General features: G+C 34.6%; 1 protein-coding gene and 1 long non-coding RNA gene across 10 annotated transcripts in view; both read right to left on the bottom strand.

The window, feature by feature from the left end:
• The window catches only part of FER (FER tyrosine kinase), a 457,469-nt gene that overhangs the window by 290,516 nt on the left and 145,287 nt on the right, over positions 1 to 21,666 (bottom strand). For 8 of the 9 annotated variants that reach the window (XM_082376336.1, XM_082376339.1, XM_082376338.1 and 5 more), the window contains 2 exons: positions 15,770 to 15,892; positions 3,338 to 3,527 (listed from right to left, as the gene is read on the bottom strand). In XM_082376336.1, the coding sequence (XP_082232462.1) occupies positions 3,338 to 3,527; positions 15,770 to 15,892 (313 nt within the window). Of the gene's footprint in view, positions 1 to 3,120; positions 3,224 to 3,337; positions 3,528 to 15,769; positions 15,893 to 21,666 lie in introns of those variants that run through there. The other variant, XM_082376341.1, reaches the window with a different exon arrangement.
• LOC309622615 overlaps positions 1 to 21,666 on the bottom strand; it is a 463,955-nt gene that overhangs the window by 319,988 nt on the left and 122,301 nt on the right. The gene's annotated exons all lie outside the window — the stretch shown is intronic.

Genomic DNA, 21,666 nt, shown 5'->3' with positions numbered 1-21,666 from the left:
TGGATGCCTTTGAATGGTAAGTAGCACTATGAGATATTTTATTTTATTTACTATTCTTATTTTATGTGGTAGGAATATATTATATTTATTTAATAACATTTATTATTTTGTAGTTATTAAAGCCACATATGTTGTTTTTAGAAATCTTGGAAATTAGGAAAAATGATAAAGAAAAAAACTCCTACCATGCAGAGATTTTGTGATGACTATTAACCTATTATTTCATTTTTTTCATTAAAAAGAACATTGTTTATATAAAAAATGTCACTTTCTCGATGATGCTTATCTTTACTTGCATTTAAAATTGTATCCCAACCTGTGACCCTCTAGACCCCCAATCCCCTATCCTGCTTTGTTTTTACACCTTGGCATTTAGCACCTTCCAATATAATATATAATTTACTTATTTATTAACTGCCATTCACCACAGAATGTAACCTCTAAGAGAGATTCTTCATTAGTTTTATTCACTGATATATTACAAGCATCTAGAAATATCCTCGACACATAGTAGGTGCTCAATAAATATTTCTTGAATGGATAAATGAAACATACTTATCCACAGATAATAGAGAATTACTGTGCAATACTTAATATTTATCAATATCATTTTCTTCTTGGTATTTTGGCCAAAATTAGACTTAGGTGAAAAAAGACAACACTAGAAGGATGACTTTTCCTGACAAAGATGTTTACATTACCTGTCTCCACAGTTTTTTAGATTTCTGTAAATTAATAGATGGGTCTTAATTCTCATCGAATTATAAAGTCAAAATAAATATCAGTACATCTAAGAGCCTGACTACAATTCTAACCCTGACATCTGAATCACCCTGGAATTTTTATAAGAATATACAATCCATGGCCCATCTCAGCAGTACAGTTCCTTAAGGGCTCTCTTTCACAGAAGCATTCACCACCAAAGAGTCTGAGTTTTGGTTAACACTGCCATTAATTAGGATCATGTAAAATAGTTAATACTTAATCTTAAACAATATTTAGGCCAAGTTTTTACTATTTTCCATGATATTATGCTTTAATTTTTAGTTCTTCCAATTCTTCCAATATTCAACTAAATTTCCCTTGTTGAAACACCATTTATAAGGATGGAATTTATAGAGGAAAAAGCAATGGAACTGCTTACATTAATTTCAGGCTTTTTGGGTAATGTTATTCATAAAACAATGCTTAAACAGTCATTTGGGGAAAAATCATTTATACTTTTAATATTTTGACTGTTTTTGAATAAAATGAAAAGTTATATTCTAATTATTACTGAAAGATGGAATTAAGCAAAAATTTCACTGATATACGTGGGAGTATTATTTAGTTTTAAGAACTAAGAATTGCAAATATTTCTACTTGTTTTATAAAACATACTGAAAAACTCATTAATTGCCATCAATCTGAGGAATGTCCTGTTTGATTTATAAAATGTTACTTTATTACTTTAAACTACACATAGCATTCCTTTGTAAATTCCTTAAAGACTTACTAAAGTCATTGCTTCAGTGAATAGATAAGATGTATAGAAACAAATAGCATTTCAACTATTTAAAATAAACTGGATAAATGCAATATGTGACATCACTTTCTAAAAATTTATAAGGTATTATCATTTGGGTATAAGAGAAAGTTTGAAAGTACCAGAAAGCAGTTTAGCCTCTTAAACTGAATTATACATTCTCTCTAAAACATTATTTATTCATTTATTGAAAAAGTTTTTCTTCAATGATTATGAAAGATAAAACTCCAAATGATTACAAGTTCTTAATGAAACAAGAATTAATGAACTGTTATATTTTAAATTCCAAAGTCTAGTTTTTAGTTGTTGTTACCAAATGGGGATATGTTATCATTTAGTGACTTGAAGAACTATCTTTTATTCTATAATAATAATGCCAACATGAGTCATCTGCATACATAATTACTTAAAATAAATTCGATAGCCCGTTTTAACCTATCTGCCACTAAAAAAAGGCTATGAAGTAACCAATTCCACACCCATATGGGGACAAGGAAATACTATAAACCACACTTAGAGAACAAAAGATTTACTAAGTAAGGTTTCAAAGCCAAGCAAAAGAATAAACATTCAGAAGTTCCTCTGAAAAAAATGCATATCAAAAATCAAGAAGCAAGAAAATTAATCCAGTAGGGTCCCTGGTCTACATGGTAAGATGTTTATTGTCTGGTAGGACAGTAAAGGAGAGCAAAAAATTATAATTCATAATTCACAATGTAATATATAGATCACTATGGCTCAATTAATAAAAAATAGTAATAACCACAATAATTTAAACACTTCCTATTCATATCCAGATTTATCTAGAATTGGACATTTCAAATGCAGTCTTTTTTTCCTATGGAGACATTTGAATCCATTTAACAATCAAATTGTACTATTTAGAATCACATAAACTAAAAATTACTAAAATATCACCTATAGCATAATTAACTATAATATAATAGTTCTATTTATGGACTGCACACAGTTACCCACAGAAAAATCCAAGGATACAGCTCAGGTTTTTTCACCCTTGGCACTATTAATATTTTGGTTTGAGTAAGTTTTTGTTGGGAGTAAGAAGGGATGGGCTGTAACGTGCACTGCATGGTATTTAGTAGCATCACTGGCCTCTACCCACGAGATAGCAATAGCATCCACCAGCTGTGAAATCCAAACATGCCTGGAGACATGGCCAAATGACCCCTGGGGGGCAAAACTGCCCCCTGATAGAAACCACCAACATAAGATAAAGGAAGGAAGAAAGGAAGGGGAAGAGAGAGAGAAAGTAATTTTAAACTAGGCATTCTTAAACAGTTAATAAATCTGTATAAAATAAAGTTGAATTTCTAGTTGCTAGATTTAAATGTGTTTATTGTAGTTTAAGGCTATTTATAAGAAAAAATCGTCTTTAAAAAAATCAATGTTTTGTATTGTGAAAACAATAAACATATCATCAATCTCAGATAAATTCTACTGTTCTTATATAAGAAAAAAATTAATAAATATCTTTCTCCTTATTTCTATCTTAAGAATAACACCCTACCTTCCTGCTGTCTCCCAGGAATAAAAACAATTGCAGTCTTTGTTTTCAGTTTTGAAGGCAAGAGAAGAGCTTTTTCCTTTGACTCTACAGGTGGTTCCTGACAGTGCTCTCCAGGTGACCTGAGGTGACTGACAAGTCTATTTTGCATTTACAAACAAGTTTAATAGGACCTGCATATTAACAAGAGTAATAATTTGTTATAGCAACCAGAATTACTTTTTGTATTCACTTATTACCTATATACTACTCTTTCAACTTTCTCATTTGATTACTCTTTGGCTTACCATAGATGTAACTGATCGTGCATCTTCTTCATAATTTACTACTGGAGGCGGCTCTTTCCCATCATTTTCTTGCACTTTTTGCTCTAGCAATTCTTTCTGTGCTGTGAACTTTGCCTCAGTGCATCTCAGCTGCTGGACTGACTGTTTTAGCTCTTCAAGTGTCTGTTTTTGGCTTATCAGAAGTACAATACTAAAAGAGAACAGATTTAATATAAATTATTTCAACTTCTTAAAGAAATAAAGACTTTAAAGGAAACTATATATATATATATGTATATTTTGCTCCTATTTTCTTTCATTTTCCTCTTTATAAGAGTCATTCAGAATCGTAAGAATTATGAAACTAAACAGATTTTGAATCATCACAGTAGTTATTAAATGTTAGCATTAACAAAATGGAAGGAAATGTTTAGAAGCAAAAACCAAATTCAAGATGCTTTCAAATGTATTATGATACATAGCATTCATTTCATTTTACAGTTAAACCATCTACCTCACAAAGTACAGACACTTAGGTCCAGAAGTGTAGAGCCTAAAATGAATTGATATGACTGAAGGAGAATCTTAATTTATTTCAAATCTCAAATGGAACATAGCTAAAGTCAGACCTGTGCCTAGAGTAAAATAAACCAAATCAAGGTGACAGCCTGGAACCAAGCTGTGTGCATATCGTGAGGGGTGTGTTTTTAGAGCTGGGGAAAGCTGTTCTGATAAGGACAAAGGGAATGAGTGTAAGTCCCCAAATCTTCCCCACAACACCATTATAAAGACAGTAGGCTTCCCCATTTCTCCGTTAGAGAACAACACAGGCCACATGTTACCTTATAGTGATCTTTTAGCCCTTGGAGGCTGTCCCTAATAGGAATTTAAAATTAATTCACCCACATTAAAGCCACAAGAAAACAGGCAGTGCCGGTGAGGAATACCTCTGGGAATGCTGTCATACTTAGTGTATTAATACCTTTTTTTTTAACATCTTTATTGGAGTATAATTGCTTTACAATGGTGTGTTAGTTTCTGCTGTATAACAAAGTGAATCAGCTATATGTATACATATATCCCCATATCCCTCCCTCTTGAGTCTCCCTCCCACCCTCCCTATCCCATCCCTCTAGGTGGTCACAAAGCACGGACCTGATCTCCCTATGCGGCTGCTTCCCACTAGCTATCTGTTTTATATTTGGTAGTGTATATATGTCCATGCCACTCTCTCACTTCGTCCCAGCTTACCCTTCCCCATCCCCGTGTCCTCAAGTCCATTCTCTACATCTATGTCTTTATTCCTGTCCTGCCCCTAGGTTCTTCAGAACCTTTTTTTTTTTTTTTAAGATTCCATATATATGTGTTAGCATACAGTATTTGTTTTTCTCTTTCTGACTTACTTCACTCTGTATGACAGACTCTAGGTCCATCCACCTCACTACAAATAACTCAATTTCATTTCTTTTTATGGCTGAGCAATATTCCATTGTATATATGTGCCACATCTTCTTTATCCATTCATCTGTTGATGGACACTTAGGTTGCTTCCATGTCCTGGCTACTGTAAATAGAGCTGCAATGAATATTGTGGTACATGACTCTTTTTGAATTATGGTTTTGTCAGGGTATACGCCCAGTAGTGGATTGCTGGGTCATATGGTAGTTCTATTTTTAGTTTTTTAAGGAACCTCCATACTGTTCTCCATAGTGGTTGTATCAATTTACATTCCCACCAACAGTGCAAGAGGGTTCCCTTTTCTCCACACCCTCTCCAGCATATAGTGTTTATAGATTTATTGATGATGGCAATTCTGACTGGTGTGAGGTGATGCCTCATTGTAGTTTTGATTTGCATTTCTCTGATGATTAGTGATGTTGAGCATCCTTTCATGTGCCTGTTGGCAGTCTGTATCTCTTCTTTGGAGAAATGTCTATTTAGTTCTTCTGCCCATTTTTGGATTGGGTTGTTTGTTTTTTTGATATTGAGCTGCATGAGCTGCTTGTAAATTTTGGAGATTAATCCTTTGTCAGTTGCTTCATTGGCAAATATTTTCTCCCATTCTGAGGGTTAACTTTTCATCTTGTTTATGGTTTCCTTTGCTGTGCAAAAGCTTTTAAGTTTCATTGGGTCCCATTTGTTTATTTTTGTTTTTATCTCCATTTCTCTAGGAGGTGGGTCAAAAAGGATCTTGCTGTGATTTATGTCATAGAGTGTTCTGCCTATGTTTTTCTCTAAGAGTTTTATAGTCTCTGGCCTTACATTTAGGTCTTTAATCCATTTTGGGTTTATTTTTGTGTATGGGGTTAGGGAGTGTTCTAATTTCATTCTTTTACATGTAGCTGTCCAGTTTTCCAGCACCACTTATTGAAGAGGCTGTCTTTTCTCCATTGTATATTCTTGTCGCCTTTATCAAAGATAAGGTGACCATATGTGTGTGGGTTTATCTCTGGGCTTTCTATCCTGCTCCATTGCTCTATAATTCTGTTTTTGTGCCAGTACCATACTCTCTTGATTACTGTAGCTTTGTAGTAGAGTCTGAAGTCAGGGAGCCTGCTTCCTCCAGCTCTGCTTTTCTTTCTCAAGATTGCTTTGGCTATTCAGGGTCTTTTGTGTTTCCATACAAATTGGGCAATTTTTTGTTCTAGTTCTGTGAAAAATGCCACTGGTAGTTTGATAGGGATTGCATTGAATCTGTAGATTGCTTTGGGTAGTAGAGTCATTTTCACAATATTGACTCTTGCATCCAAGAACATGGTATATCTCTCCATCTGTTTGCATCATCTTTAATTTCCTTCATCAGTGTCTTATAGTTTTCTGCATACAGGTCTTCTGTCTCCTTAGGTAGGTTTATTCCTAGATATTTTATTCTTTTTGTTGCAATGGTGAATGAGAGTGCTTCCTTAATTTCTCTTTCAGATTTTTCATCATTAGTGTATAGGAAGGCAAGAGATTTTTGTGCATTAATTTGGTATCCTGCTACATTACCAAATTCATTGATCAGCTGTAGTAGTTTTCTGGTAGCATCTTTAAGATTCTCTATGTATAGTATCATGTCATCTGCAAACAATGAAAGTTTTACTTCTTCTTTTCCAATTTGGATTCCTGCTATTTCTTTTTCTTCTCTGATTGCTGTGGCTAAAACTTCCAAAACTACGTTGAATAATAGTGGTGAGAGTGGACAACCTTGTCTTGTTCCTGATCTTAGAGGAAATTGTTTCAGTTTTTCACCATTGAGAATGATGTTGGCTGTGGTAAAAACCCTCCAGAAAGCAGGCGTAGAGGGAACTTACCTCAACATAATAAAGTGTATTAATATCTTAATGAACTGTGCCATGCACTACTGAAAGTAAGTTACCAATAAGTAAAAGACAATTGGGAAAGACAGTCTCTTCAGGAAGTGGTCCTGGCAAGTTGGACAGCCGCATGTAAATCAATGTTAGAACACACCCTCTCACCATACACAAAAATAGACTCAAAATGGCTTAAAGACTTAAATGTAAGACAAGACACCATAAAACTCCTAGAAGAGATCATAGGCAAAACATTCTCTGACATAAATCATACCAATGTTTTCTTATGTTAGTCTCCCAAGGCAACAGAAATAAAAACAAAAATAAACAAAGGAGACTTAATCAAATTTACAAGCTTTTGCACAGCAAAGGGAACCATAAACAAAACAAAAAGACAACCTACAGAATGGGAGAAAATATTTGCAAACAATGCAACCTACAAGGGCTGAATTTCCAAAATATATAAGCAGCTCATACAACTCAACAACAAAAAGAACAAACAACCCAATCCAAAAATGGGCAGAAGACCTAAATACACATTTCTCGAAAGAAAAAATACAGATGGTCAATAGGCACATGAAAAGATGCTCAACATTGCTAATTATCAGAGAAATGCAAATCAAAACTACAATGAGGTACCACCTCACACTGGTCAGAACAGCCATCATTAAAAAGTCTACAAATAACAAATGCTGGAGAGGGCATGGAGAAAAGGGAACCCTCCTACACTGTTGGTGGGAATGTAAGTTGGTGCAGCTACTGTGGAAAACAGTACAGAGGTTCCTCAGAAAATTAAAAATAGAATTACCATATGATCCAGCAATCCCACTCCTGGGCATATATCCAGACAAAACTGTAATTCAAAAAGATACATGCACCCCTACGTTCATAGCAGCACTATTCACAATAGCCAAGACATGGAAACAATAAAAATGTCCATTGACAGATGAACGGATAAAGAAGATGTGGTACATATAAATAATGGAATACTACTCAGCCATAAAAAAGAATGGAATAATGCCATTTGCAGCAACATGGATGCAACTAGAGATTATCATACTAAGTGAAGTCAGAAAGAGAAATACCATATGATATCACTTATATGTGGAATCTAAAATATGACACAAATGAACCTATCTATGAAACAGAAACAGAATCACAGAAATAGAAAACAGACTGGTGGTTCCCAGGGGGAGGGGGTTGGGAGAGGGATGGAGTGGGAGTTTGGGGTTAGCAGATATAAGCTTTTATATATAGAATGGGTAAACAACAAGGTCCTACTGTATAGCACAGAAAACTGTATTCAATACCCTGTGATAAACCATAACGGAAAAGAATATTTTTTGAAAAGAATGAATATATATGTATAACTGAATTACTTTGCTGTACAGCAGAAATTAACACAACATTGTAAATCAACTATACTTCAATTTTTAAAAATTGATTAAAAAAAAAAAGAACGAGATCCATAGACTAGGAGAAAAGATTTACAAAAGACACATTTGATACAGGATTGTTATCCAAAATATACAAAGATCTCTTAAATGTCAACAACAAGAAAACAAACAAACTGATTAAAAAATGGGCCAAAGACCTTAACAGATACCTTACCGAAGAAGATATACAGATGGCAAATAAGCACATGAAAAAATGCTCCACATCATATGCCATCAGAAAAATGCAAATTAAAAGAACAATGAGATAGCATCATACATTTATGAGAATGGCCAAACTCCAGAACACTGACAACACCAAATGCTGGCGAGGATGTGAAGCAACAAGAACTCTCATTCATTACTGGTGGAAATGCAAAGTGGTATAGTCACTTTGGAAGACAGTTTGGTAGTTTCTTACAAAACTAAACATACTCTTACCATATGATCCAGCAATCATACTCCTTGGTATTTAGCCAAAGGAGTCAAAAACTTATGTCCACATAAAAGCCCACACATGAATGTTTACAACAGCTTTATTCATAATTGCCAAAACTGGGAAGCAACCAGTATGTCCTTCAGCAGATGAATGGATAAACTGTGGTATATCTGGACAATGGAATACTTTTCACTGTTCAAAAGGAACAAGCTACCAGGCCACAAAAAGACATGGAGGAACCTTAAATGTACATTACTAAGCAAAAGAAGCCAATCTGAAAAGGCTACATAATGTATGATTCTAATTATGTGACATTCTGTACAAGGCAAAACTATATGGAGACAGTAAAAAGAAAACTATATGGAGACAGAAACAAACCAGATATTCTTCACAGGGTGAATGATCAAAGTATGGTATATCTATACAGTCATGAGTTGAATTGTGTCCTCTAAAAAGATATGTTCAAATCCTAACCCCAGGAACCTCAGAATGTGGCCTTTTTGGAAATAGGGTTGTTGCAGATGTAATTAGTTAAGATGAGGTCATACTGGAGTGGTTGGGCCCATAATCCATGACTGATGTCCTTGTAAGAAGAAGAAAATCTGGATACAGAGAAGAGACCACACAGGCAGAACACTATATGAAGATGGAGGCAGAGATTGGAGTGATGCTTCTGTAAACCAAGGAATGCCTAGAACTGCCGGCCATCAGCAGAAGCTAGGACAAAGGCATGGAACAGAATCTCCCTTAGAGCCCAGAAGAAACCAGCCTGCCAACACCTTACTTCAGACTTTTGGCCTCCAGAACTGTCAGAGAATAAATTTATGTCTTTTTTTAAGCTGTCCGGTTTGTGGTACTTCAAAATGGCAGTCCTAGGAAACTAATACACGTGCCATGGAATACTGCATAAGAGTAAAAAGGAATGAAAGTACCTGGATGAATCTCCAGAGAATTACGATAAATGTAAAAAGACAATCTCAAAAGGTTACATACAGTGTGATTCCATTTTATATAACATTCTTGAAAAGACAAAATTATAGAAATGGAAAATAGATTAATGGTTGCCAGGGGTTAAGGAGGGGGTGGGAGATAGAAGGCAGTGTAGCTATAAAAGTACAAAATGGGGGATCCTTGCAGTGATGAAAATGTTCCATATCATGCCTGTATCAATGTTAATATCTGGATTATGATATTATATTATAGCTTTGCAAGATGCTACCATTAAGGGGAACTGAGTAAAGGGTTTATGGGATCTCTCTGTATTAATTCTTACAACTACATGCCAATCTGTAATTATCTCCATTAAAATTTAATTTAAAAATATGTATCACTGGTTGTTCCCTGGCAGTCTAGTGGTGGTCTAGTGGTTAGGGTTTAGTGCTTTCACCCATGTCGTGGCCCGGGTTCAATCACTGGTTGGGGAATTGAGATCCCACAGGCCGCACAGCGCGGCCAAAAAAAAAAAAAGTTTCACTGCTGCTGCTGCTTCCTGTGGTAACGTGAGGCTTTTATCATCTCATATACCTTGGGTTCCTAAATAATCTGTTTTAGAAATAGGCCTTTTTTAATTCTTCTTCAGGAGTTCTAAATATCTATTATGTCATATCAACAATCACTTAAGACATTCTGAGACACTATCCTAACGCCAAGAATTAGGAAATACATAGAAGGGAATATCACTCAGACATAAAAAAGAATGAAATAATGCCATTTGCAGCAATTTGGATAGACCTAGAGATTATCATACTAAGTGAAGTAAGTCAGACAAAGACAAATATCATATATCACTTATACGTGGAATCTAAAAAAGTGATACAAATGAACTTATTTACAAAACAGAAACAGACTCACAGACTTAGAAAACAAACTTATGACTACCAAAAGGGAAAGGTGGGGGGGGAGGGATAAGTTAGCAGTTTGGGATTAACATATACACACTACTATATATAAAACAGATAATCAGGGCTTCCCTGGTGGCAGAGTGGTTGAGAGTCTGCCTGCCAATGCAGGGGACACGGGTTCGAGCCCTGGTCTGGGAGGATCCCACATGCCGTGGAGCGACTGGGCCCGTGAGCCACAATTGCTGAGCCTGTGCGTCTGGAGCCTGTGCTCCGCAACAAGAGAGGCCACGATAGTGAGAGGCCCGCGCACCACGATGAAGAGTGGCCCCCATTTGCTGCAACTGGAGAAAGCCCTCGCACAGAAACGAAGACCCAACACAGCCAAAAATAAATAAATAAATAAATAAAATTTAAAAAAAAAAACCCACAATCAACAAGGACCTACTAAATACATTAACATCTTGCTTTTGTTCAATAATTACTTTTTAAACAATACTGTTATAATCACTATGTAACACACTATAATCATTTTATATGCTTATAACACCATTGAGTAAAAAAGCTATAAATATTTCAAGAAGAAGAAAATTATAATAAATGCATGATTGTATAATACAAGATGCACAGGAAGCTATAAATAAATTTAAAACATTGAAGGGATCAGGACTTATGCAGGTGCTATTTACTCCCTATTTCTGACTACTCTTTTCCATGCATTCTTCATTTGGAGGGCACTTTCTGTCCTTCAGGTCTCAGCAAAAATGCCATTTCCTAGAAGACCCCTGACTACCTATCTTAAGTGGGTACTCCTCTGTTATTCTTCTATCTGAACTCCTTGTTTCACAGCAATTATCACAATTGTTAATTTCCTGTTTTGTACTGGTCTACTCTACAAAAGTGTAAGCTTCATGAGACATGTGACCATATGTGTCTTACCTTTCACCATATTCATAGCACCTAGTGGATATAATCTAAAAATTCTGAGACAAAAATAAAAGGTACCTGAGTTTTCAAACCAGAACAATACTCCAGATGGTTCAAGTATTAACTTCACTACAAGTTAGATGTGAATCTTTGCAAGTCTCTTAAAATTTCTGGCCCTCAGATGTCACATAATTTGAAAGACCAGGAGGTTGAATCAGATGATCTCTTAAGATTTTGCATGGCTCTAAGAGTTATGATTTTATAATGTACAAAGTATTTTTAAGTACTGGGTGATAACGGTACAGCACAATACAAAACTGAATAATCATTCACTTTTTGGAAATCAAACCAAGCATTAAAACCAATAGTAACATTACCAGCTCTTTATGCCAATGACTCATAAATGACATTTGCTTGGTATATTTTCCCATAAACTATTTTCTAATATAGTAGTCAAGGATCATAGATCAGGAGAAGATGGATATTATTTCCATTTGAATAAATATGCTTTGGAAGTAATGAGTAAAGATATGTATACTAGAGTGACGCTTTGTGTTCTATTAAAATTATACCATTTCAAATGGCTGGTTTTATTCCTTTCACCCTATTTTTTAAATAAAATTTTGCAATAGCTGTACTGCAACTGCATCATTTATATAAGCTAAAACTCTGTGTTTCTTAGTGTGAATTTAATGTCACATAAAAACCATTCTTTAAGTTCATTTTTCACTTTATATTATTCAATTATAGGACTCTAAGCTATCAAATGATTTCTCATATAGTTTATTTTTTCACTGTTATTATAAGATGTTTTGGAGAAATTTATGTTAAACCTAAATTTAAAGGTTTTAACATTAGTCCCTCATATGTTATATTTTCATAGGAATACAAATGCTATTTCTATTAAGTAAACATTCACATAATTCCATTAATTTAGAAATAATTTAAGAATGTAAATTATCTAATATAGGATATTTGTAGTATTTGGAAAAAATGTAGTTTTGTTTGTTTTGTTACTTTTAGTTTTTATTTATTTATTTATTTTTGGCAGCGTTGGGTCTTCGTTGCTGCGCACGGGCTTTCTCTAGTTGGGGCTAGTGGGGGCTACTCTTCATTGCGGTGCACGGGCTTCTCATTGCGGTGGCTTCTCTTGCTGCGGAGCACGGGATCTAGGCACGCAGACTTCAATAGTTGTGGCACGTGGGTTCAGTAGTTGTGGCTCATGGGCTCTAGAGTGCAGGCTCAGTAGTTGTGGCGCATGGGTTTAGTTGCTCCGCAGCATGTGGGATCTTCCCAGACCAGGGATAAAACCCGTGTCCTCTGCGTTGGCAGGGGGATTCTTAACCACTGCGCCACCAGGCAAGTCCCTGTTTTATTACTTTTAACTAACACGGTATATGAAGCTAAAAAAGTCTGCAGAGTAAAAATAAATATTTTTGAAACTAGATAAAAATTGCTTTTAATCATATATTTAAATAAATATATGTAGACATATATATTTACATATACACACAAAAAATGGAAATGTTTAAGAAATATTAAGAAAATGAAATGCAAACATTTACCCTAGAATCCCTTTCAGACTATTTGTTTAGCAAAATATTTTAACATATGATTCAAAGACAAACTTCAACCCTACCAATGTCTAAATTAATGAGATTTCACAATGACTACTTAGTTATATACATATGCTTAACATTTTCAAGATTATACCCTGAAGCTAACAATAAAAACTCCATGAATAACAAAGGGGTGACAGAACTTGGGTTAAACAGGACTCATTCCCTGAACTGCTTGACATACTTATCCCTTCTAATTTATTCTCCTAAGAACACTGTTAAAATCGTAAGATCAAGCAATTGCTGTGATCAAACAGACAGAAACCTTGGAGTCAGAAACTCATGCATTTTTCTATCACTTACTGGGTATGTGATCCTAAGTAAGTTATCTAAATTCTCTAAGTCTTAAAGGTAAAATCCAGGTAAGTACACAGGAAGCATAGTGAAGATAACATTCAGTGAATTAACATATATAAAACATCTAGCATAGTATGTGGAACAGAGTACGAACTCAAGAGATGTTATTTCCCATATGTCCATCACCCTTTAAGCTTCCTCTCCTCTATGTCCATTCTCATCTTCTGATAAATACAAGTAGGTGGAGGAATGTGGATCACATTGATTATGTAGATGAAGAGAGAATAGAAGATGTGAGTCAAGAGAACATACCAAAAAAATCAAAGAATCTACAACTTCCACGGTAAGACAACACTTAAAGATTGCCTCCCCCAGCAACTCAGACATGCTGGTGAGAGGGTCAGCTATCCTACTGTATTTCTTTATATCTGCTAAATTATAAAACAGGAGTCATTTACAATGTGCACATGTACAAAACTGTAAAACGTACAACTGCTTGGTCATCTGAAGAGATTTACTAGCAAATAGAGAAAAACAAAAGATAATTTTTTTTAACTTTATATGTGCAATGGTTGATAAATTTTATTTTTATAATCCCAATAGAGTCTTCTGTTGATGCAACACTGAAAATTTCCAGATTTATTAAAGGAATATCCAGAGTAACTCAAATTTTCCTGTTCTCACATTTAAAAGGCTCATCAATTTCAATATGACATTTAACACCAAGTTGTAATAAAAGCCGTAGTATAAGTGGGAGAAGTAGGCTCCTAATATCCTGAGTTGTACAATAGGATAGATGGTGTTGCCATTCACTGAAATTTTAAAAAATACTAAGAGTGAACTAGGTTGCATTGGGTTGGGTTGGGTTATATTGAAGGGATTTTTAATTCAGCCTTAGATATGAGAAATTTAGTGTACTTCTAAGGCATCCAAGGAGGCATGTCAACTAGGCAACTGATTACAGGGCCATAGAGTTCAGAGAGGAAATCTGAGAGAGAGTAATATACATGAGTCATCTTCAGGGGATCAGCTAGAGATAGAGTACAGAGAGGAGAATGACATAGCCTAGGGCCATGCCTTGGGTAACTCCAAAATATACTGGCTGAGTGGGGAGGATGAGTTTACAAAGAAGGAGTGGCCAGAAAGAGAGAAGTAAGATCTGTCACCTTGGTCCCAAAGGCCAAGGGAAATGAAGTCAACAAAGATACTGTGAGGAAGTCAAGTAAGATAATTGCTAAATTTAGCAATATAAAGGTCACTGATGATTTTATAGATATCCACCTATTTCAATGGTGACAGGGCAGAAGCCAGATATCTGTGGGTTAAGTACTAAGTGAGAGTGAGGAAATGAGTGCTCATTAGCACTCTTAGAACAAGTCTGACTAAGAAAACAGAAGGCAAAGACAGTAATTGAGGGAAAAGATGAAGATTAAAGACAGGTTATCTAGGGTGGTCAGAAAGGTAGAGATTATTTTCAGGAGTCAAAACTTAAGAATATTTAAAAAGTGAACACAAGACACAGTTGAGAAGAAAAGGTGAACATAATATATAAAACAATGTAAAATTTCTGGGAAAGTAAGAGATGATGAGATATAAAAATAGGCACAAGAAATAAACAGGACAAGGAACAGGTCCTCTATGGAAGTTAGGAAAGAGAACGGGTACAAACGTGGTGCATTTAGGTATCTAAAATATCTAGAAAATAAGGTACTTGCCACTTAATGATTCTAATTTTTTCTGTAATGTAGGAGAGGTCCATCTGCTGACTATGATGGGGTATATAACAGGATCAGAAATTTGAGAGAAGCAGAAAATATTTGAAAAGTTGTGTAGAAAGTAAGAGCAAGTATAGACCAGACAAATGCTACACATCACAATCCTTGAAAGTCTTGGCAAATCACACCAATTGGGAAAGTATGATAGCAAGAAATTTATATATTCTAGTCTAGGATTAGAGAAACCATACCAGTAACCCCTGTTGGAGATGCAAACAATGACCAAAGTCAGATTAGAAATTTTAAATTTTAGATCAAAATTTAAACCTTAATACAGTAGAAAACATAATTATTGAAATCAGTAAAAACAAGAGTATAGCAAAACAAGTAAAGTCAGAGGATCCATGAAAATATTTACAGATCCAGAAATCAGCAAGAAAAACAACAGTAAGACAAAAACAGCACAGCAAATATCAGAAGGATTTTTATAGGTGAAACAGACTGCTTTTTTAGTAAGTTTATTTGCTTCCTTCTAACACAGTAGAAACCAGTTTCTAGATAATATGGGTCTGTCACTTTCTTAACAAGGAATTCACAGTGAATCTGGTAGACTTTGATGAGGGGGAGTAAAGACAGGTTTTAACAGGGTTTTTCAGGAAATAGTTCAAACCATTAAAACACTGAGACATATGATCAGTACACTATATTGATAAAAACACAAAATCACTCTTCTAGAGTCCTAGAAAGTAATTCAACCATACACAGTTTTATACTTAACATGAAATTTCAGCTTCTAGAAATTACATGTCCATAATTCCATGTAACTGAAGTATTTCTGTAAAATTACATCAATTAAACTTTCTTCCTTCAAATTATTTTTGTTTTACTCACTCAGACTTCTTTTCATAGGTCTTAGAAGATTCCTCAATCCTCTTCTCTAGCTCCAGGACAGCTTCCTCCTTATTTAAAAGCATCTGCTGTGTCTGTATAAGTTCCTCTGCTAAAGTTTTCAACCTAGAATGAACAGTTTCCTCATTATCAATCAATACATTAATTACACTCACTTTATACATACAAAAAAAAAAGCATTCATATGTCTAAGGTTGCAATGTCCAAAACAGTAGCCGCATGTAATTTTACACTACCAAATGTAAAATAGCTAGTGGGAAGCAGCCACGTAGCACAGGGAGATCAGCTTGGTGCTTTATGACCACCTAGAGGGGTGGGATAGGGAGGGTGGGAGGGAGATGCAAGAGGGAGGAGATATGGGGATATATGTATATGTATAGCTGATTCACTTTGTTATAAAGCAGAAACTAACACACCACTGTAAAGCAATTATACTCCAATAAAGATGTTAAAAAAAAAGTTAATGCATATAAAAATATAAATTTAATTAATTAAGAGTAAAATTTCAGTTCCTCAGTTGCATCAGCCACATTTCAAGCACTCAACAGACACATGTGGCTAATGGCTACCTCTTTGGACAGAGAAAAGAACATTTCAATAATCACAGTGAGTACTCTTGGGCAGTCTGTTTTAGAGAGTCTTATTCATCAAATAGCAAAAGAGAAACAGAAAAAGAAAACGGAGAAAGAGAAAAGGACGAAAGTAAAAAATACCTGTCATCTCCCAGGAAGAGTGTATAGTGAAAATACCATGATTTTTGTTTTCAGAATAACATGTATTTATAATCTGGCTTTGCCACTTTTTATCTGAGATCCTGGGCAACTTGCTTAAGCTCATTGGATCTATTTTCTCTTTAGTATTTTGGGTACTGTAATACCTGCTTCAGAGCATTGTTTTGAAGATGAAATACACTAATGTATAAATAATGAATGGTACTTAGGAGGCATCTAGTATTATTTGCATAGGTCATCTCATTTAATTCTCACAACAACCTATGAGATAGATGCTGTTATCCTTATTTTAAAGAAAAGAAAGTAAGGCTCAGTCACATGGTAATTTAATACAAGCTATTTCTGTTTTCACATATTGCAATAGAGGTATTTTCTATTAATATATAGATTTGAATACAATTAAATACATAAAATTAACATATACCCATAGACCAATTTTTGGTTACATAAAATGCATTTGGTCCTGAATAGAAATATTTCTACCACAAAAACACACACAGCTGGAATCTAAAAAATTAACTTATTTACAAAACAGAAACAGACTCACAGACATGGAAAACAAATTTATGGTTATCAAAGGTGAAAGGGAGGGAAGGAATAAATTTGAAGTATGGGATTAACAGATACACACCACTATATATAAAATAGATAAGCAACAAGGATTTACTGTATGGCACAGGAAACTATATTCAATATCCTTTAATAACCTATAATGGAAAAGAATCTGAAAAAGAATATATATATATATAACTGAATCACTTTCCTGAACACCTGAAATTAACACAGTATTTTAAATCAACTATAGTTCAATTACAAAAAGGAAAACTAAAATTGCTATAATCATAAAAAATACATACACAGCTATCATATCACATTAAAATTTTTATCTTCAGCTTTTTAAAGCAAGACATGAAACCCAAAACATACAAAATATTAAATAACCCAAGTATATGAATATTTGAATTTATTTAAAGTTAAAGAGATGATAAAGTCAAAAGTAAAAGTCAAACTTCGAAGAAATATTTGCATTGGGAATTACAAGCAAAAGCTCATGTAGAAAAACTCTTAGAAAAAAGTCAACCTTCTATGAAAATGGACAAAAACCACAACAGGAAGTTCATCAAGAAAAATTCAAATGATCAGTAAGCACACAGAAATATTTACAACCTGAACCACAAAAAAAAAATCTGCAAATTAAATGAATAGTAAGTTATTTTTCACCTACTAAATTGACAAGCGCAAAAAAGTGATAATATTCAGTATTCTCAATATTGTAGAAAGAAAGAAAAAGGAAGGAAAGAAGGAAGGAAGGAAGGAAGGAAGGAAGGAAGGAAGGAAGGAAGGAAGGAAGGAAGAAGAAGGAAGGAAGGAGATATAGGAAGGATGGAAGGGGTATGGGATTGGAATAGGGGGTGATTTAAGGACAAAAAAGCCTCTCATATTTAACTCTATATTTATCTATATTATTTAAATCTCATAACAAAAATGAATATGATTTTTAAACTATTAAATAATACATAATAGAGATAGAAGAGGTAGAAAAACTATGAGACATAATCAGAACAACTCAAAATACAGGGAAGGAGGGAGAGAGGGAGGGAGGAAGGAAGGAAGACACATACCCTATTGATGTGACAAAACTAGCACAAATTTTTTAGTGGTCAACTTGGAATTGTCTCTCAAACTTCAAATTAGAATATTCTTTGACCATCTAAAAATCTGTCTTACCAAAATACTTTACAAAGTGCACACAATTAGTCCATATGAAGATGTTTGTTATAACACTGTTTATAAAACAAAAAACTAGAAAATATTTAAATGTTCATCAGCAGGGGAATAGCTGAATAAATTTTAATACATTTAAGATACAGAATAGCATAGAGTCACTAAAAAGAATGAGGTACACAAATAAAACGTTCTTCCAAGGCAAAGTCTTAAATTAAAAGGCATGATGCTGAAAAATACATATAGCATGGTTCCATTTATATTGAAATAAATGTATGTGTATATGTGCTACTGACTGAATTGTATTCCCTCAAAATTCATATGTTGAAATCCTAACCCTCAAAGTGATGGTATTTGGAGAGGGGAACTTTGGGAGGTAATTAGGGTTAGATGAGTTGGTGAGGGTGGAGCCTTCATGATGGGATTAGTGTCCTTAGACGAGACACCAGAGGGTTCACTCATGCTCTCTCTCTCTCCAATTCCAGGCAAAGAAGAGGTCATGTGAGTACACAAGAAGGCAGCAGTCTACACCCAGGAAAAGAGTTTCACCAGGACCCAAACTGGCCAGCACCTTGATCTGGAACTTCTAACATCCAGAACAATGAGAAGTAAATTGCTGTTGATTAATCCAGCCGTTCATGGTATTTTATCATGGCAGCCATAGCAGATTAATACACTATGTATGTATTTATGTGTGGAGAAAAACCAGGTTACTACAGACCAAACTTTCATCATCACTCTGAGGGATTTGGGATTGGAATAGAGCGTGATTTAAGGACAAAAAAGCCTCCCGTATTTTACTTTATATTTATCTATATTATTTAAATCTCATAACAAAAATTAATTTGATTTTTAAACTATTAAATAATAGGTAATAGAGATAGAAGAGGCAGAAAAACCACGAGACATAATCAGAAGAACTCAGAAAATAGTAATCCAGATTACTTCATCTATGTTTAGAGTTAAGCAACATAATAAATCTCAGCAGGTTTCTGAGGGCAGTAATATATTACAGCAAAACATAATCAATGATGCTTATAATAATGATCCAGAATCATAAGGGAAAGGTTAAATTAGATAGGTATTTTTTTAAGAATATATATATATTTACAAGAGACATACATCAAATCTGGTAAAATTATTTTGTTGAATTTGATGGCAACATAAGCTTTGATTATCAGGAAAATTCAGTTTTGTAGAATAGTTCATATCTTGACTACTAGACACAGGAAGCATTACTGTATTAAAATTAGAGGTCATTCTCAAGAAACCTACATTTCAACTTCTGGCTTCAAGCTACTTATTAACAACTATAAATACATAAGTAAATAATACTCACACATAATGCTTTGCTCTTTATAAAACTCTGCCCTATATATAATCTCATTTAATCCACATGAAAGTCTGGAACACAGGACCCTACCTCTGTACCCGTCCTAACCCCAGTCTAGAGGTAATAAAGACAAGCTTCTCACTATTGCCTTGGCCATGTTGCATCTAAGCTGAATTTGATAGAAAGCTCTTTCCCTCTCTTTATCACTTTCCTCTCTTCTGTTCTTTTACTTCTCTCTCTTATACCTTTCTCTATTCTCTTCTTTTCTTCCTGCTCAATTTTCCATTCACCTCTCTTCTCAATTCTTCCTTCATTCATCTAAACAGGTGTTTACTAAGCGCATACCTTTGTGTCAGGCATGCTCCTAGACACTAGGGATACAACAGTAAACAAGTTTGGCTTCAGGAAACTTACATTCTAGTAGAAGAGACATCGACCTTTTTTCTTCCAACCCTCTCTTCTTCTTCTTTCCTCTCTTTGACTATTACTGTTTCTTTCCCTAGTTTCTTCTCAGTTCTTCTCACTGTACCATATTCTCTGCTCCATCCTGAAATAAATACATAGTCCCACCAAACTGTAAGATGCAGGCACCATGGCTTACTCTTCACAGCACATCCCTTACACTTAGCACAGTGTCTTGCACACAGTATGTGCTCAACTCAGTTCTCTATGTCCTGTTCTTCTCATGAGTTCACACATTAAGCTTTTTTCTGCAATTCCCTAATAACTCCCAAGGCTCTCCTGATTCCAACCTTTCTGAAATATCTAGAAAGTGAAACCAAAGAGCTACCTCAATGTGGGAACAGCACAATTTATGACTTTCACCCACCATATGGGCTAAACTGATATATGAACCCCTACTGCAGTGGTGCAGTGAGGGAAGCTTTAGTTCTCTGTATATAGATGTCATTAGTATAGTGCTGACTCCTTTCATGCAAACATTTTATCATCAAGCTAATCACTTTACCTTTCTATATCAGATTAAGAGAATTATTTGTGTTTATAACTCTACACCTCTACTGCATTTTGTAAAGCACCTTACTCTGGTATAACAGACAACAGGTATAGAAGCAGACACTTTCACGTTCAATATTTACTTGGCTTTTCTAAACTTCCATTTTCTTCCCTAATAAAACGGAAATTAATACCTAATTTAAAGGGTTTCTGTAACTATGATGAATAGTTTTAAACTTCCTAACATGGATTTGGAAGCATAGCATATTCCCTATAAATGTAACTGTATATTATTAACCAATTTTACTAGTTTCATAAGAAATATTTTTCTGAAAAGTAACTTTAAATTTTGTCTTCTAGGGAATTCCCTGGCGGTCCAGTGGTTAGGACCCCATGCTTTCACTGCAGAGGGCCCAGGTTCGATCCCTGGTCGGGGAACTACAATCCCACAGGCCACATGGCACAGCCAAAAAAAAAAAAAATTATCTTCTACTTTTTTAAAGAATATTTTGTTAACATTGGATGCAAAAATTAACATTGCTCCCAAGGCAGAGGTAGTATTGAGTGTATTTTAAATAAAACTCAAGAACAGGTTATATTATTTATACATTATTCCTAATTAAGGACAAGTAAAGTAAAGAAATTGCAAGAATGCTACATCAAATGTAGAGGAGCCATTCATAATTAGATGTTGTTTTTCCCTTTACAACAGTGTCATTTCCAAGAACTTTAACTTTTTGGAAATGTGAAGAATTTCAGTTCCATGAGAAATTAACATAAGCTTGCATGGCTTCGTTATTCTTGATGCAAACAAAACAGTATGTCTCTATACACACACATACACACACACATACATGTTGATTTGATGTGACATGACAGTTATAATATCACCACAGATCTAAAAGGAAGCAAAAAATGAGGACTTTTACTATTGATTTCTTCATATTTATCACCTGGAAAAATTCAAGGGAAGACACTTGATTGTGGTGAACATCATAGTTACTCTAGTTAATTGTAGTGTTGCCCTCTTTTTACTTTGAAATGGCCTAAGAAGGGAGGAATGAGGTGAAAGCCAGAGAGTCCTGATCCACTGCTTAAACCACCTTAGACTGCCTAACTCCCTCTATCAGAGATCA

The sequence above is a fragment of the Balaenoptera borealis genome, assembly GCF_965194805.1.
Source record: "Balaenoptera borealis genome assembly, chromosome: 2".
Taxonomy (NCBI): Eukaryota; Metazoa; Chordata; class Mammalia; order Artiodactyla; family Balaenopteridae; genus Balaenoptera; species Balaenoptera borealis.
The sequence above is the reverse complement of the archived record's forward strand: the minus strand, read 5'-3'. Positions and strand labels throughout refer to the sequence as shown.